This window comes from Neodiprion pinetum, chromosome 6 (genome assembly GCF_021155775.2).
Source record: "Neodiprion pinetum isolate iyNeoPine1 chromosome 6, iyNeoPine1.2, whole genome shotgun sequence".
Taxonomy (NCBI): domain Eukaryota; kingdom Metazoa; phylum Arthropoda; class Insecta; order Hymenoptera; family Diprionidae; genus Neodiprion; species Neodiprion pinetum.
The window spans coordinates 4218285-4236268 of NC_060237.1; the positions used below are offsets into that span (position 1 = coordinate 4218285).

Consider the following 17984-nt stretch of genomic DNA (forward strand, 5'->3'; position numbering starts at 1 on the left):
CGTATAGTCTAAATAGGGCATTCGGTGGTAAAAATTATCCGTTGCGCCGTGGACGAAAAATTTTCAAATGTATTGCAAGATATAAATCCTCTGATCAAATAGATTTCGTCAGATGTCTGAGGACAGCGAACTCTTTAATTTACACGTTTTTTCATTTCATGTAATTAATTATTTAAACATGATTTTTCATTTCCATCCTACTTCTTTATTCTTCGTGTGAAATTTTTTTTTGAAAAAGTTACGTATTTGGCAATAAGGATTGATTGTTTGTTCAGTATTTTTCGAATTTCGAAACGCAAGCATGTGCCGAACGCGTTCGAACGTTCCGGCAGAATTATTTGAATGTGACTATCCTGAACATAGCATCGCAATCATGTAGCAGCAGCAACGTTCACGCGTCAACTGTCAACGGGTATACCTATAAGAAGCGCAAGACAACGGTGCTGGTAACCTATAAAATGCAAAAGAGAAAATTTTTATAATCGCGTTTACATTTATTTCCTATTGAATGAAGGTAGATTAGTGACATATTTCCTCACAAGAATCATTGAAAGATTAACCTCGTAATCTGTTTTCAGATGGGACGTTTAGCAGAGGTAATATGAATAGCATTTTCTAAAACAGTTTACCGATTGCTGGATTTACATAGCGACCTTCAACGTCACTGAAACTGTAAAGTGATTCTATTCCTTGAACATATTTCTGTATATAACGCTTCTTAGCGCTGCTGGGCATGAAAAGCGTTCAGTAAGCATTTATTTAAATTGGTCGATTTTCGTGGAAGTTTTCTCTCCGAAAGTTAATAAAACCTGCAGGCTAGAATGCAGGGCGAACTTGTTCTAACATTTCTCGCGTAACTGCGTGATTCGCTTACGATCTTACGAATTGCATGCAAATCAAGTCAGTACCCTGGGAATAGGCACGATAAAAATAAATTCACGATTAATTCGAGTACGATGTGATAAAGCGTTGCATGGAATAAACTCGTATTGCACTTGTCGAGCAGATAGTTACCAGAAGTGAGTACACACACATGTGGTAGAAAGAAGACTGCCCGCGTAGACAGTTCATAGATTGTTAGATTTCGTGTGAACAGTGATACTCTTTCGTAGTTACTCTTACATACGAGTAGAACCAGTGTTATTTTCCATAACCATTGTGTTGGGGAACAATATCGTTAATAGTTTAATATTTTCTACTTGCAGCTTGCCGGAGATGGGGAGTCTGGAGAAAAATCACGAACTTTTGTATTCCAGGACGAGGGTCATACTTTGGGAAATGCTCTTCGATCAATTATTGCTCAATAGTAAAAATTTTTCCGTCGCTAGTTTTATTCTTTGTTTCACTTTTTTCAGTATTGATATTATTTCAATTTCTTGTCCTAATTTACCCTTTATACATCTCTATATTCATGAATGTTTATTATGAATATCGAGTCCAAAACGATTTAATTACAACGTATTCTAATCCATTTGTAGTCCAGATGTTCAATTCTGTGGTTATACGGTGCCCCATCCTGCGGAGACTAAGATGCACTTCAGGATACAGGCAAAGTCTGGTCGTGCCGTTGATATATTGAGGAAGGGTTTAGAAGATCTGGAGAAAGCCTGCGAACATACTGCCAAAGCTTTTGAAACCGCATGGCAGGCCTCCCGTTAAAATTCACATGAGTGACTTGTTTGGAGACAATTGTGAGATACAAGGGATGTTTGTATTATGAATCCTCTCTTATGACTTGGAGAAGTGAACCTGATTTGTCGTCAGTTTCAAATCAATTTTGTGTCTTTACTTAGAATAGATTGGCACAACAACAGAAAAGAAACTCAGATTAACTACAGAACGTGAATCTTGTATTTTATATCTTTGAATAAACAATAGAATTAAAAATATTCGGCGCTATTTAAATAACGTACCCCGTACATCTGTCTCAGCCTGCCGTAACGCAAGTTTGTGATTTCACTAGAAACGAAAATCGGGATTTCCCACATAGACTGATCTATACGCATTGTGATAATAGAACCCTCTGAAAGATTTCTTTTAGCAGTTTTATTTGATATATAGTCACCTAAAATCAGTTTATAACAGCGCAAACTTCTGTAGTAACTTGAACACTAATCAAAAATTATCGGCGGAGCGCAATTGTTATTTTTAAAATTCGTAGACAAATAATGCAACAAGATCAGGAAATTGAAACACTAGATTTTTGTCATATATTAACAGTGTAAAAGTCACTCATTGTAAAATGATAATGCATGATTTCATCAAGTCAAAATATACTCACTCTCTTGAAAAATATGAAACCTCTGCACTAATCACAGTTACTTCCTACTATAAAAATTCTGTCAAAAGATAAAAAATAATAGCCACTGGTACGACTGTTGTGAATAAACACAGGGAAAACTAAAGAAATGGGTATGCACCGAGTAATACTTTATTCACGGTTATACAGATTTTGTAGCATTTTATGTAATAAACGAAGCTTATTTATTGTGGAGCTTTTCCGCGCCCAAATCCTCCCCGGAATTCGAGATCACCAGTGCCAGCGCCGACATCAGCCTTTTTATCACCAGGTGCTGGCGGTCCGCCAGGACCTCGGCGATAACCGGCACGGTCTTCGGCTGGACGCGAACCTTCGCTCCTAGGGCCAGCAGCGGGCCTAGGCCTCGCGGTTTCAGGTCTGACTTGCCTCTTCAATGTCGCAGGAACAATTTCTGGAGGGAGATGGAGATAGGCTCGCAGGTATTCGATGCCCTCGTTCGTCAGGTACCAGTAGAAGTGTCTCCAAGCAAACTGCTCGTTGACAAAACCTCGTGACTTCAAGGACTGAAATCATAATCATACGATACATAATGGTATAATGACATAAGCATTGGTATTCTAAAAAAGTTATTTTGTATGAAGTCATAATAATAAAGAGCATTTTTTCACACATCTCTGCGTCTTCCCATGTCGCTACATGCCACACTTTAGATATGCTAAATGTAGCAATTTCCTAATTTTTTTTTACCATAGTTAAAAAAATATGAGTAATTTTCAGCAAATTAGCAAGAGACTTGAAAACACAAATGCATGCCAGTGTACGTGGTATGTTATAGAGCAAGTTAATGATGCACAGCTTTACAATGATATTTCTGTAAACAATGGAACTAACAAAATCAAATGTTTTGTTTTTCAGAGCAGGTACACTCCAAGAGTACGTATGCTACCTGGTTTCGGGAATTCTCACTCTTACAGGTATTCCAACCAAAAATTATGACTCAACTGATATACCGTTTAATGATAATACATTTTTGATAAATCACGCTACTTCTCATGTCGTCAAATAGTCAACTTATTTCATCTTGACGTTTGTATTCACACTACACAGTGAATCTGCCAATTGGTTGTGTGGATCAACACTGTCCGCCAGCAGAATAATTGACAAGGGGCCAGCAAAATTTCGTGACGTTTACTTCCATTACCTGCATAGCTTTGATAACCTGCAAATTGGGTATGGTCTCAAGTTCGGGATGCTTGGGTGCGTGATAATCCTTTTTAGCCACCATTACTCCCTCCTTGAAGAGGTACTCGTAAATGGCGACACGATTTTTCTTGGGCATCAACATTCTGTAAATCATCGAAAAGAGTATTTATTTCAATATCATAATTTATTGCAGCTCTAGGTTAGGTTGTATTGGGTTAGGTTAAGCCAAGTTGCAACATGTCACGATCAATTGGGTTTAAAACAAGAATTCGCTTGATGATTATATGCGTAAAGTTTGAAATTTTTCCTGTCAAAATAACAAGATAACACATTTTTCTCGAGCCATATGAGATTCAATTGGACGAATTAATTTGAATATCCACGCGACAATTGCGTGGCGAATACAAGATACATCCGACATGGACATTCTTCAACACAGCTCACAACACTAGATTCACGTAAATTATATCGCATCTGACTGCGTGAAATTACGACTACGAGGTTTTTATGGCTCGTGGGTAAACTAATAATATATTAAGACTATGATTGCACGTTAAATATTGCGGATGCACGAGATATCTGTGGATTTGTTAGAAAATCAGACGTACTTCGGTACTTCGTGTCGGACTTGTCACCGGAAAAAGAAGGCCACCATTCGCGCGTTCTTTACCGTGAATCATCGCTCGCTATATCGAGAGTTCGGATTTCTGCCACATGCAGCGCTGTGATATCGAAAGTGTTACGTCCGCGGCTCTAGTACAAAGAGAAACCTTCTCTCTGTCTAGTCTCCATGGTCCGCGGGTTCGCCACTGGCTCGCCGTAGTAACGTCATTAGATCGTGTAGAATAATATCTAGCTGCGCGTAATTCAAATATGCCACACAATGATGGCGTTGATGATGTGTAATGAAAAGGCTGTATTCGTGATGCAATGCATTTACCCTGCCTATAATAACTGTTATTACTACTTTGTTCATCATCCAACTGTCGCAGAACGGCAGCGTTATCAGCCGACCCGTTAACTGAAGGATATATCTTCAGTCAACGGCTGACCATCGAAGGGCCTGGCCGCTTGAGTCTGGAATCGGCAGGAGAGATAAAGTGTGTATTTCTTGTATGAAATGTGAAAACTAAAATCATTATACATCATATCATATCATCATACATCATACATCATACATCATACATCGTACATCATACATCATCATACATAGTATCAAAGTTCGAAACCATAGTTTGGATGTCGGACGTTCAGAAAGTGACGTCACCAATTCAAAATCAGCTAGCCGAATTCCTCAGTCGGGAAACAACCGCGTAGTAGAGCGGACGCATGAGAGTCGCGCTCCGCAAATTTCGAGTACCGGGTTCTCAACCTCACGGATCCCGCGCTTCGGGTCCGCTACGTATTTCGAGTACCGGGTTCTCAACCTCCCGGATCCCGCGCTTCGGGTCCGCTACGCGGTGAAACTCGACTTCCAGGATAAGCGCTCCGTGGTTCCTGATTCACGTTTACAATAAATTATTTCAATTCGTTTTTCGCGCAACCCCAAATTCGGTAGCTGTCAGTCCGCTAATAAAATTTCTCGACTTCCAGGATAAGCGCTCCGTGGTTCCTGTTTCACGTTTACAATAAATTATTTCAATTCGTTTTTCGCGCAACCCCAAATTCGGTAGCTGTCAGTCCGCTAATAAAATTTCTCGACTTCCAGGATAAGCGCTCCGTGGTTCCTGGTTCACGTTTACAATAAATTATTTCAATTCGTTTTTCGCGCAACCCCAAATTCGGTACCTGTCAGTCCGCTAATAAAATTTCTCGACTTCCAGGATAAGCGCTCCGTGGTTCCTGGTTCACGTTTACAATAAATTATTTCAATTCGTTTTTCGCACAAACCCAAATTCGGTAGCTGTCAGTCCGCTAATAAAATATCTCGACTTCCAGGATAAGCGCTCCGTGGTTCCTGGTTCACGTTTACAATAAATTATTTCAATTCGTTTTTCGCGCAAACCCAAATTCGGTAGCTGTCAGTCCGCTAATAAAATTTCTCGACTTCCAGGAAAAGCGCTCCGTGGTTCCTGGTTCACGTTTACAATAAATTATTTCAATTCGTTTTTCGCGCAACCCCAAATTCGGTAGCTGTCAGTCCGCTAATAAAATTTCTCGACTTCCAGGATAAGCGTTCCGTGGTTCCTGGTTCATGTTTAAAATGAATTATTTCAATTCGTTTTTCGCGCAACCCCGAATTCGGTAGCTGTCAGTCCGCTAATAAAATTTCTCGACTTCCAGGATAAGCGCTCCGTGGTTCCTGATTCATGTTTACAATAAATTATTTCAATTCGTTTTTCGCGCAACCCCAAATTCGGTAGCTGTCAGTCCGCTAATAAAATTTCTCGAATTCCAGGATAAGCGCTCCGTGGTTCCTGGTTCACGTTTACAATAAATTATTTCAATTCGTTTTTCGCGCAACCCCAAATTCGGTAGCTGTCAGTCCGCTAATAAAATTTCTCGACTTCCAGGATAAGCGCTCCGTGGTTCCTGGTTCACGTTTACAATAAATTATTTCAATTCGTTTTTCGCGCAACCCCAAATTCGGTACCTGTCAGTCCGCTAATAAAGTTTCTCGACTTCCAGGATAAGCGCTCCGTGGTTCCTGGTTCATGTTTACAATAAATTATTTCAATTCGTTTTTCGCGCAAGCCCAAATTCGGTAGCTGTCAGTCCGCTAATAAAATTTCTCGAATTCCAGGATAAGCGCTCCGTGGTTCCTGGTTCACGTTTACAATAAATTATTTCAATTCGTTTTTCGCGCAACCCCAAATTCGGTAGCTGTCAGTCCGCTAATAAAATTTCTCGACTTCCAGGATAAGCGCTCCGTGGTTCCTGGTTCACGTTTACAATAAATTATTTCAATTCGTTTTTCGCGCGACCCCAAATTCGGTACCTGTCAGTCCGCTAATGAAATTTCTCGACTTCCAGGATAAGCGCTCCGTGGTTCCTGGTTCACGTTTACAATAAATTATTTCAATTCGTTTTTCGCGCAACCCCAAATTCGGTACCTGTCAGTCCGCTGATGAAATTTCTCGACTTCCAGGATAAGCGCTCCGTGGTTCCTGGTTCACGTTTACAATAAATTATTTCAATTCGTTTTTCGCGCAAGCCCAAATTCGGTAGCTGCCGGTCCGCTAATAAAATTTCTCGACTTCAAGGATAAGCGCTCCGTGGTTCCTGGTTCACGTTTACAATAAATTATTTCAATTCGTTTTTCGCGCAACCCCAAATTCGGTGGCTGTCAGTCCTATTCAAGGCATAACCTGAGGTGGTTATCGGTGGTTGTTCGAGGTGGTTGAAGGTCGTCGGAGGTGGACGAGGAAAAGGACGAGGAGGACGAGGATTTGTGCTGGGTGAGTAAAACACTTTTATAATATTTTATGGCAATTGTAATTATATTTCATCTAAAATATTACAAACTTGTCACATTTACAATAAATTATTTCAATTCATCTTTCGTGCAAGCACATATTCAGTAGCTATGAATAATCTTATACAATTTATTATATTATTAATCAATTAATTAATATTCCCATAATATTTAATGGCAATTGTAATTATATTTCATCTGAAATATTACAAACTTGTCACGTTTACAATAAATTATTTCAATTCATCTTTCGTGCAAGCACATATTCAGTAGCTATGAATAATCTTATACAATTTATTAAATTATCAATTAATTAATTAATATTTCTATAATATTTAATGGCAATTGTAATTATATTTCATCTGAAATATTACAAACTTGTCACGTTTACAATAAATTATTTCAATTCATTTTTCGTGCAAGCACATATTCAGTGGCTATAAATAATCTTGTACAATTTATTATATTATTAATTAATTCATTAATTACATCAATCCTTACACAATATTTTTGATGTGTTCCTATACTAAAAATATTTATTACTATTCCAGGTGTTACCCGAGGTGGTCGGAGGTGGACGAGGAGGAGGACGAGCTGGACGAGGAGGAGGACCAGGTGGACGAGGAGGAGGAGGACCAGGTGGACGAGGAGGAGGCGGGGTGGGTCGTGGGAGAGGACCTCTCCTCTCCTCAGAGGAGGGAAAGGGGAGGGGCAGGGAAGGGGGAGAGGTGGGCGGGGAGGGGGAAGGGAAGGGAAGGGAAGGGAAGGGACGGGAAGGGGAGGGGAGGGCCGGGGAGAGGGGAGGGGGGGGGAGGAGGGAGGGAGGGAGGGTGGGAGGGGAGAGGGCGGGAGGGCGGGAGGGCGGGAGGGAGGGCGGGAGGGCGCGGGGGGGTGTACTGCTCTATTAACTCTAACGGGCTCGCATCGACATCCGTCCTCCTCTCCACCCCCCCCCCCCCCCCGCGCCCTCCCTCCCTCCCTCCCACCCTCCCACCCTCCCTCCCTCCCCCCCTCCCTCCCTCCCTCCCTCCCTCCCTCCCGCCCTCCCCCTTCCCCTCTCCCCGCCCCTCCCCTTCCCGTCCCTTCCCTTCCCTTCCCTTCCCTTCCCTTCCCTTCCCTGCCCTTCCCCCTCCCCGCCCACCTCTCCCCCTTCCCTGCCCCTCCCCCTCCCCTCCTCTTAGGAGAGGAGAGGTCCTCTCCCACGACCCACCCCGCCTCCTCCTCGACCACCTGGTCCTCCTCCTCCTCGTCCACCTGGTCCTCCTCCTCGTCCAGCTCGTCCTCCTCCTCGTCCACCTCCGACCACCTCGGGTAATACCTGGAATAGTAATGAATATTTTTAGTATAGAAACACATCAAAAATATTGTGTAAGGATTAATGTAATTAATGAATTAATTAATAATATAATAAATTGTACAAGATTATTCATAGCCACTGAATATGTGCTTGCACGAAAAATGAATTGAAATAATTTATTGTAAACGTGACAAGTTTGTAATATTTCAGATGAAATATAATTACAATTGCCATTAAATATTATAGGAATATTAATTAATTAATTAATAATATAATAAATTGTATAAGATTATTCATAGCTACTGAATATGTGCTTGCACGAAAGATGAATTGAAGTAATTTATTGTAAACGTGACAAGTTTGTAATATTTCAGATGAAATATAATTACAATTGCCATTAAATATTATAGGAATATTAATTATTTAATTAATAATATAATAAATTGTATAAGATTATTCATAGCTACTGAATATGTGCTTGCACGAAAGATGAATTGAAATAATTTATTGTAAATGTGACAAGTTTGTAATATTTCAGATGAAATATAATTACAATTGCCATGAAATATTATAAAAGTGTTTTACTCACCCAGCACAAATCCTCGTCCTCCTCGTCCTTTTCCTCGTCCACCTCCGACCACCTTCAACCACCTCGAACAACCACCGATAACCACCTCAGGTTATACCTTGAATAGGACTAACAGCTACCGAATTTGGGGTTGCGCGAAAAACGAATTGAAATAATTTATTGTAAACGTGAACCAGGAACCACGGAGCGCTTATCCTGGAATTCGAGAAATTTTATTAGCGGACTGACAGCTACCGAATTTGGGCTTGCGCGAAAAACGAATTGAAATAATTTATTGTAAACATGAACCAGGAACCACGGAGCGCTTATTCTGGAAGTCGAGAAATTTTATTAGCGGACTGACAGCTACCGAATTTGGGGTTGCGCGAAAAACGAATTGAAATAATTCATTTTAAACATGAACCAGGAACCACGGAACGCTTATCCTGGAAGTCGAGAAATTTTATTAGCGGACTGACAGGTACCGAATTTGGGGTTGCGCGAAAAACGAATTGAAATAATTTATTGTAAACGTGAACCAGGAACCACGGAGCGCTTATCCTGGAAGTCGAGAAATTTTATTAGCGGACTGACAGCTACCGAATTTGGGGTTGCGCGAAAATCGAATTGAAATAATTTATTGTAAACGTGAACCAGGAACCACGGAGCGCTTATCCTGGAATTCGAGAAATTTTATTAGCGGACTGACAGCTACCGAATTTGGGCTTGCGCGAAAAACGAATTGAAATAATTTATTGTAAACATGAACCAGGAACCACGGAACGCTTATCCTGGAAGTCGAGAAATTTTATCAGCGGACTGACAGCTACCGAATTTGGGGTTGCGCGAAAAACGAATTGAAATAATTTATTGTAAACGTGAACCAGGAACCACGGAGCGCTTTTTCTGGAAGTCGAGAAATTTTATTAGCGGACTGACAGCTACCGAATTTGGGTTTGCGCGAAAAACGAATTGAAATAATTTATTGTAAACGTGAACCAGGAACCACGGAGCGCTTATCCTGGAAGTCGAGATATTTTATTAGCGGACTGACAGCTACCGAATTTGGGTTTGTGCGAAAAACGAATTGAAATAATTTATTGTAAACGTGAACCAGGAACCACGGAGCGCTTATCCTGGAAGTCGAGAAATTTTATTAGCGGACTGACAGGTACCGAATTTGGGGTTGCGCGAAAAACGAATTGAAATAATTTATTGTAAACGTGAACCAGGAACCACGGAGCGCTTATCCTGGAAGTCGAGAAATTTTATTAGCGGACTGACAGCTACCGAATTTGGGGTTGCGCGAAAAACGAATTGAAATAATTTATTGTAAACGTGAACCAGGAACCACGGAGCGCTTATCCTGGAATTCGAGAAATTTTATTAGCGGACTGACAGCTACCGAATTTGGGCTTGCGCGAAAAACGAATTGAAATAATTTATTGTAAACATGAACCAGGAACCACGGAGCGCTTATCCTGGAAGTCGAGAAACTTTATTAGCGGACTGACAGGTACCGAATTTGGGGTTGCGCGAAAAACGAATTGAAATAATTTATTGTAAACGTGAACCAGGAACCACGGAGCGCTTATCCTGGAAGTCGAGAAATTTTATTACCGGACTGACAGCTACCGAATTTGGGCTTGCGCGAAAAACGAATTGAAATAATTTATTGTAAACGTGAACCAGGAACCACGGAGCGCTTATCCTGGAAGTCGAGAAATTTCATTAGCGGACTGACAGCTACCGAATTTGGGCTTGCGCGAAAAACGAATTGAAATAATTTATTGTAAACGTGAACCAGGAACCACGGAGCGCTTATCCTGGAAGTCGAGAAATTTTATTAGCGGACTGACAGCTACCGAATTTGGGGTTGCGCGAAAAACGAATTGAAATAATTTATTGTAAACGTGAACCAGGAACCACGGAGCGCTTATCCTGGAAGTTGAGAAATTTTATTAGCGGACTGACAGCTACCGAATTTGGGGTTGCGCGAAAAATGAATTGAAATAATTCATTGTAAACATGAACCAGGAACCACGGAGCGCTTATCCTGGAAGTCGAGAAATTTTATTAGCGGACTGACAGCGACCGAATTTGGGTTTGCGCGAAAAACGAATTGAAATAATTTATTGTAAACGTGAACCAGGAACCACGGAGCGCTTATCCTGGAAGTCGAGAAATTTTATTAGCGGACTGACAGCTACCGAATTTGGGTTTGCGCGAAAAACGAATTGAAATAATTTATTGTAAACGTGAATCAGGAACCACGGAGCGCTTATCCTGGAAGTCGAGTTTCACCGCGTAGCGGACCCGAAGCGCGGGATCCGGGAGGTTGAGAACCCGGTACTCGAAATACGTAGCGGACCCGAAGCGCGGGATCCGTGAGGTTGAGAACCCGGTACTCGAAATTTGCGGAGCGCGACTCTCGTGCGTCCGCTCTACTGCGCGGTTGTTTCCCGACTGAGGAATTCGGCTAGCTGATTTTGAATTGGTGACGTCACTTTCTGAACGTCCGACATCCAAACTATGGTTTCGAACTTTGATACTATGTATGATGATGTATGATGTACGATGTATGATGTATGATGTATGATGTATGATGTATGAGGTATGATGATATGATATGATGTATAATGATTTTAGCTTTCACATTTCATACAAGAAATACACACCTTATCTCTCCTGCCGATTCCAGACTCAACCGGCCAGGCCCTTCGATGGTCAGCCGTTGACTGAAGATACGGGTCGGCTAATAACGCTGCCGTTCTGCGACAGTTGGATGATGAAAAATTTCGCTCGTATCTTTCAAATGTGTGTTAAAATACACTCGAAGTGTTAAGAAGCGTCGTTCTTTCTCTCCCTATCACCTTTCTAGGTCTTTAAACCACTACGCAGCGTTAAATACCGTCTCATATACGAAGCATCCATTTCATCTCGTTCAAAATTAGCGCATCCGTGATGTATTACAGTTACTCTGAATTTTTTTCCATCCGAATGCTTTTCGAAAAACAATTCTGCTCCTCCACCCAACGCAGATACTTCACTTGCGACCAGCTAAAACAACGTTTTGATTCTATGCCTATGAAAATTCAAGATCGAGAGAGCAAATGAAAAGTTGTTGGAATAATTATGAATACTAATGTTATGGAATACATCGAGCGCGCGTCGAATAGAATCCCATTTCGAAATGAATAATTCTTCTCTTTTCATATCATAGCTAATCTAGTAATATAGGTAAATAGGATGGTTGGAGGTGTTCGGAAATGGTAGGAGGTGGTCGGCGCTGGCAGAAGGTGATAGGGGATGGTCGAAAGTGGCCATTGATGGCGGGAGGTGGCTGGGGGAGGTAGGAGGGGTTCGAAAATGGTAGGACATTTCAAAAGTTAAAGTCGACGATGATCCGGTGCATAATTTTATCGTTACAGATTTTCTTTTCCCATGAGGCATAGAGTATTCAACAACGATAATGCAGTCCTTAAAATTCATCATTCATCCCTGTCTGGAAAGCTGATTCGCAAGGCGTGGTATTCTATTCTATTTGCATTATTAGAAAAATACCCGTACTCTACATACACTGTTTCTAATCTTTTGCTACATTTGGCTTAATCCCCATGCTTCCACAGCACGAATAGTCGGAAATGTTTTTGATTATCCATAATAAAATAAAAGAAGTAACAAAGCTTAAATTTATTGTTAAAGCTCTAATGAATACATCAAACTGCGGTCGAATCAATTCATTTATTATTAGCACATGACCTCTGTATATTTGATAAATTATTCCTAAATACATTGAAACATATGTATTTATAATGAAATATCATGCAATGGGCTGTGTAAACTATAAACTATAATTTCTATCGAATAGCTGCTTTTGTGTCAACAGGGCTTTGAGACTCAGTTCAGTTCGTCCTCCTCCTCGTCCACCTCCGACCACCTCCAACAATCACCAACCACCTCGAACAACCACCGATAACCACCTCAGGTTGTACCTGGAATAGCAATAAATATTTTCAGTATAAGAACACATCAAAAACATTACGTAAGGATTCATATAAATAATTAATCAATTAATAATATAATCAATTTTATTAGCGCATTTGAAGCTGCTGAACATGTGCTTGCGCGAAAAATGAATTGAAATAATTTATTGTAAACGTGACAAGTTTGTAATATTTCAGATGAAATATAATTACAATTGCCAGCAAATATCATGAAAATGTTTTACTGACCGAGCACAAATCCTCGTCCTTCGCGTCCACCGTGTTCTCCTCGTCTTCCTCGTCCTCCTCCTCGTGCACCTCCGACCACTTCCAACCACCGCCAACTACCTCCAACAACCACCGCTAACCACCTCGGATCATTCCTGGAATAGTAATAAATATTTTAAGTATCAAAACACATCAAAAATATTATGTGAGGATTAATATAATTGATTAATTAATTAATTGATAATATACTAAATTTCATTAGCGCATTTATAGTTACTGAATTTGTGCTTGCGCGAAAAATGAATTGAAATAATTAACTGTAAACATGAAACAGGAACCACGGAGCACTTGTCCTGGAAGTTAAGCTTCACCAGGTAGTGAATCTAGAGAGCAGATACTGTGAAGCGCTTGTCCGTAAAGTCGAGTTCCCGCTGGTAGTGGACCTGGAGTGCAGAAACAACGGAGTACTTGTCCTGGAAGTCTAGTTTCACCAGGTAGCGGACCTGGAGCGCAGGAACCACGAAGCGCTTGTCCTGGAATTTAAGTTTCACCAGGTAGTGGACCCGGAGCGCAGAAACTACGGAGCGCTTGTCCCTGAAATCGAGTTGCACCAAGAAGCAGACCCGGAGCGCAGGCTCCAAGAGGTTGAGAACCCGCTATTCGAAATTAACGGAGCGCGATTCTCATCCGTCCGCTCTACTGCGCGGTTGTTTCCAGACTGAGGAATTCGGCTAGCTGATTTTCGTCTATATAGATTGATGACGTCAAGAGAAAAAAAAATTTTAGTGACGTCACTTTCTGAACATCCGAACACCCAAACTTTGGTTTCGAACTTTAATACTATGTATGATGATGTATGATGTGATGTATGATGTATGGTGTCTGATGATATGATATGATGTGTAATGATTTTACTTTTCACATTTCGTACAAGATATACGCACTTTATCCTTCCTGCCTTTTCCAGACTCAAGCGGCTAGCCCCTTCGATAGTCAGCCGTTGAATAAAGATATATTCTTCAGTTAAAGGGTCAAGTAATAACGCTGCCGTTCTGCGACAGTTGGATGATAAAAAATTTTGCTCGTACTTTACAAATGTGTGTTAAAATACACTTGAAGTGTTAAGAAACTTCGTTCCTGCTCTCCCTATCACCTCATTAGGTCTTTAAATCACTACACTACGTTAAATACTCTCTCATATACGGAGCATCCATGTTATCTCGATCAAAATTAGCGCATCCGTTATGTATTGCAGTTCGAACAATTTTCGAGCAACAATTCTGCTTCTCTACCCAACGTAGATACTTCACTTGCGACTAGCTAAAACAGCGTTTCGATTCTATGCCTACGAAAATTCAAGATCGAGAGAGCATATGAAAAGTTTTCGGAATAATTATGAATATTAATGTTATGGAATACATCGAGCGCGTGTCGAATAGAATCCCATTTCAAAATGAATAATTCTTCTTGTATCATATTATAGCCGTATTATTGTAGATAATCTAGTTTGTCTCCTGGAAAATTATGAAATTTGTAGTATGCATCACGCAATAATGGTAAATGGATCATATAGGTATAGTAATATCGTATGTGGACCGCGTATACTTTTTGGTCTCTGCATCATTATTAAATATGATCTATTATTATTTATGATCTATGTATTCATTCTTCTCTCGGGCACCTATATTTCAATTGAATTACTGTTTTGCTACGAATTTTGGAAGAGATTTATTCTCATTATTAATTTCTTGTATCGCCGACAAGTCGGGAAGCACACACAGGCTAAGTACTGGCTTGGGCTTACCTTTGCGAAGACTGTGTTACTCGGAAGGTGAATGCAGCCAGCATCATGTCGAAATCGGTAACTCTCTGATGTTCTGCAATAAGTTCTCAACTCTACCATAGAGATCATAGAGATCAGTGACTCTACCATTGGAAAATCGCAGGGAGCGCAAGCGCACGACGATTTCCGGTTGTCACACTAAAGCCCACTAAGGCAACTGTCTTTATATTCCGTAGTCAACGTAGAAGGTGTTTAGAGGTGGTTGGCGGTGATAGGAGGAGGTCGAGGAGAACGTGGAAGACGCGGGCGACGGGGGGGGGGGGGGGGGGGGGGTCGACGGGGGTGTACAAGGAGGACGAAGATGGTTGGTGGTGGTTGGAAATGGTAGGAGGTGGTAGGCGCTGGTAGGGGGTGGTAGAAGGTGGTCGCTGATGGTCGGAGGTGGTAGGGAGAGGTAGGTGTTCGGAAATGGTAGGAGGTGGTCAGAGCTGGTAGGAAGTTGCAGGAGGTGGTTGGCGGCCGTAGGCGTTGGCAGGTGGTGGCGGGGGGTGGTAGGAGTCGGACGGAGATTGTACGAGGTGTTTGAAGGGGGTAGGAGATGGTAGGTGCTGTTTGGAGGTGGTCGGAGGTGGTTGACGGTGGTTGGTGATGCTCGGAGGTAGTTGGGGGTGGTTGGTAATGCTCGGAGGTAGTTGGGGGTGGTTGGTAATGCTCGGATGTAGTTGGGGCTAGTTGGCGGTGGACGCGGTCACGCTTTTTCTCACGTGGGTGATCGAGCTGATCGACATTTCTTGCAGTTGACAAGTAGTTTTACGTACTCACTTTGTACCAACTCAATCTCAAGCTTTCATACCGACACTACTTTGGCTGGTACGAATGTCGGTGCAAGCTCGTTGGGTAGAGTCGATAGAGCAGAACCCTCTTACGCTCCCAGGCCCACCTGTGCCCACTTGCCTGCCGAAAAACTGGTCACAAAAATTTACCCAGGAGTATGTCTTTATGTTCTTCAAACAACGTACTACATTTTCCAACGATTAATTTATACCGTGTCTTCATTCGGCTGCAATATTTGCAATTTATTAAAGAAATTTTGTATTGTTTTCGACATAATTTTACAAGTAAACTGCTATTATCTTTAATAGTAGTACGAGAAAATACTTTTATGATCCACGGCATCACGAATCGTATGTATTTAGCAGGTGTTCTCACTTTTCACAGAGCGCAATTCAATATTGTTGTACAATAATTCTTGGATGCGACAGCACCTTGTCTTATGAACAGGATTTTTCTTTCAAATATTAGGCACGTGAAATACGAAAATGCCGATCTGATACAGATTTATTAAAAAATACAGTAGTTTCAATTAATTTCACTTGATTCTTAAGATATTATTATAATAAATTAATATCCTAAGCCCGCACCCTTCGTTGTGGCTCATTTTCCACTTCGTATTCAATTTCCACTCTCGGCCTTTTCTTGCTCTTTTTCCCAGGTTTTGATGATTTCGATGGTTTAGTGTTTTTGGTGAATTTCTTACTAGTGGAAGGTACGCCATCCTAAAATAAGCATAATTATCATATAACTATCAGCAAATTGACCCAGTTTTGACTTTATGAACTCAAGTAGGTCAGACAATCCGAAAATTAGTTTACCAAGATGAAAAAAGATAAAAACATGTATACCTCGATATCTGATGCATCTGATTCAAAACTGTCGGAAAGTTGCACCTCCTCTCTGCGTCCAGAATCGCTATCTTCATTCTGGAATATAATTTATTGACTTACTTGAACAACTGTGTTTTGAACGTAAAATCAAAAACATGATTTATTATTTAATTCAATTTTCAAACTTATGATCGATTTTCACCTGAGAAGCTTCGTGTACATCAATGTCATCATCATCGTCGTCATCGTCGTCATCACTGTCAGCGACAACGAATTCTTGATTATTTTCCTCAGCTTCCAATTCCATTTCAACCTCCTTTTCAATTTCTTCTTCTTTTTCCTGTTCATGAGATTATTATAAGAATAATTAAAGTCTATATGAGAAATGAAGTGGTGACAGGTCTTGTGAGTCTCTAAGCAGTATGACATGTCACTTTCTGAGAATTTTAAGTTTTCATTTGACCCGATATGAGAAATACTGGACAACTTGTTCACACTGACCTCTTCTTCACTTTCGGCCTCGCTTTCTCCTTCAACTTCAACTTCTTCAACAGCTTTCTCAAAAACTTTTTGAGGAAAGTTGTAGATGTCGTTATACTAGAAAGACAAGAACAGTAAAAGCAACGGCCCCATAATTATTTGAAAATACAATTTCAGAGTTAAATAATATAGAAAACACATAATTTGAAGATTTCATTTACCATTCCTTGTTTCAATCTCTCCATAAGCTGTTTCTCAATTGCTGTATCTAACTTTGCTGCAATGAGAGCTTTTTCTTCTCTACGTCTTTCTCTTCTCTCTATTTTTCTTTGCAGGGGTACAAGCTTCTTTTGCCTCCTCAGCCTCAGTTTTCTCATTCTAATAAGATACTGAGTGATTTTGACAAACCTCTGCTTACATTTAGCCTTAATAAATCCAGGCCAATAGATTAGGTTTTCGTTGATCTGATATATTGCTTTTTCAAAGTTTCTGGACAATTTGACTTTCTCCCACATATTGGTAGGAAATGCAACCCTGTAGAAGCAATAAAAACAACCATTAGTATTGCGATAGAATATTTACTAAGAAAAATTTAAACACTATGCTTACCTCTCCGCTGTTCTCATATACAAATAAATTATCCCATTTTCTTCTCGTACAGTCGCGTACTGGCTATTTGCAAGCGGGCAAGATGCACGGCTACAAAGCCCAGTCAGGTTGTATTCATTTCTACAAAACCTCTGACTTTTCGTGCTGAAAATTAACAATGTCGTCAATTACTAAGGATAAATGTTGATTCGTTCCAACTAGGTATTCGTTGATTCCACTTACTTGACTTTGAAGGAACAGAACGATTTGTTTATAATACTCCAGACAACCTAAAACATATTTTAGGTTAGTTTTGTTTCCATTTGAGAAACATCGTCTGACAGATTTAACCGTGTATCTTTACTCACGTCGTCGTGTTGCATTTTAGCTGAACTGCAATATCAAACGATCTATAATAATTAAATTTAACACTTGCGAAATGGCACATCAAATGCCGAACACAGCACGTGGGCTCCAGCGTACTTCCGAAAGAAAAGTTTTACAGGTTACCC

General features: G+C 40.7%; 3 protein-coding genes and 1 long non-coding RNA gene across 5 annotated transcripts; 1 reads left to right on the forward strand and 3 right to left on the reverse strand.

Moving 5' to 3' along the window:
• The first annotated feature begins 321 nt into the window (after positions 1-321).
• Positions 322-2793, forward strand: l(2)37Cg (RNA polymerases I and III subunit AC2 l(2)37Cg). Of its 2 annotated transcripts, none has more exons than XM_046631271.2 (4): positions 322-446; positions 579-596; positions 1206-1306; positions 1479-2793. In XM_046631271.2, exons 2-4 carry the CDS (start codon positions 579-581, stop codon positions 1657-1659), a joined length of 300 nt encoding a protein of 99 aa, XP_046487227.1. In that variant the 5' UTR covers positions 322-446; the 3' UTR covers positions 1660-2793. The 2 variants fall into 2 exon arrangements, with proteins under 2 accessions (XP_046487227.1, XP_046487226.1); XM_046631270.2 differs by having other exon boundaries at positions 376-514.
• Positions 2414-4230, reverse strand: LOC124221348 (Ribosomal protein S10b). The gene is made up of 3 exons (XM_046631269.2): positions 4072-4230; positions 3462-3606; positions 2414-2823 (listed from the first exon to the last, which is right to left on the reverse strand). Exons 2-3 carry the CDS (start codon positions 3603-3605, stop codon positions 2485-2487), a joined length of 483 nt encoding a protein of 160 aa, XP_046487225.1. The 5' UTR covers position 3606; positions 4072-4230; the 3' UTR covers positions 2414-2484.
• Positions 4231-12491: 8261 nt separating this feature from the next.
• LOC138191167 (uncharacterized) lies at positions 12492-14992 on the reverse strand. Its single transcript, XR_011177514.1, has 3 exons — positions 14762-14992; positions 12979-13112; positions 12492-12738 (listed from the first exon to the last, which is right to left on the reverse strand). It is a non-coding gene; the product is annotated as an uncharacterized lncRNA (long non-coding RNA).
• A 1060-nt stretch (positions 14993-16052) lies between these two features.
• Rbm13 (RNA-binding motif protein 13) lies at positions 16053-17983 on the reverse strand. The gene is made up of 8 exons (XM_046631257.2): positions 17841-17983; positions 17716-17762; positions 17494-17637; positions 17106-17418; positions 16906-17001; positions 16607-16744; positions 16423-16500; positions 16053-16296 (listed from the first exon to the last, which is right to left on the reverse strand). Exons 1-8 carry the CDS (start codon positions 17853-17855, stop codon positions 16150-16152), a joined length of 978 nt encoding a protein of 325 aa, XP_046487213.1. The 5' UTR covers positions 17856-17983; the 3' UTR covers positions 16053-16149.
• Position 17984: the final 1 nt, after the last annotated feature.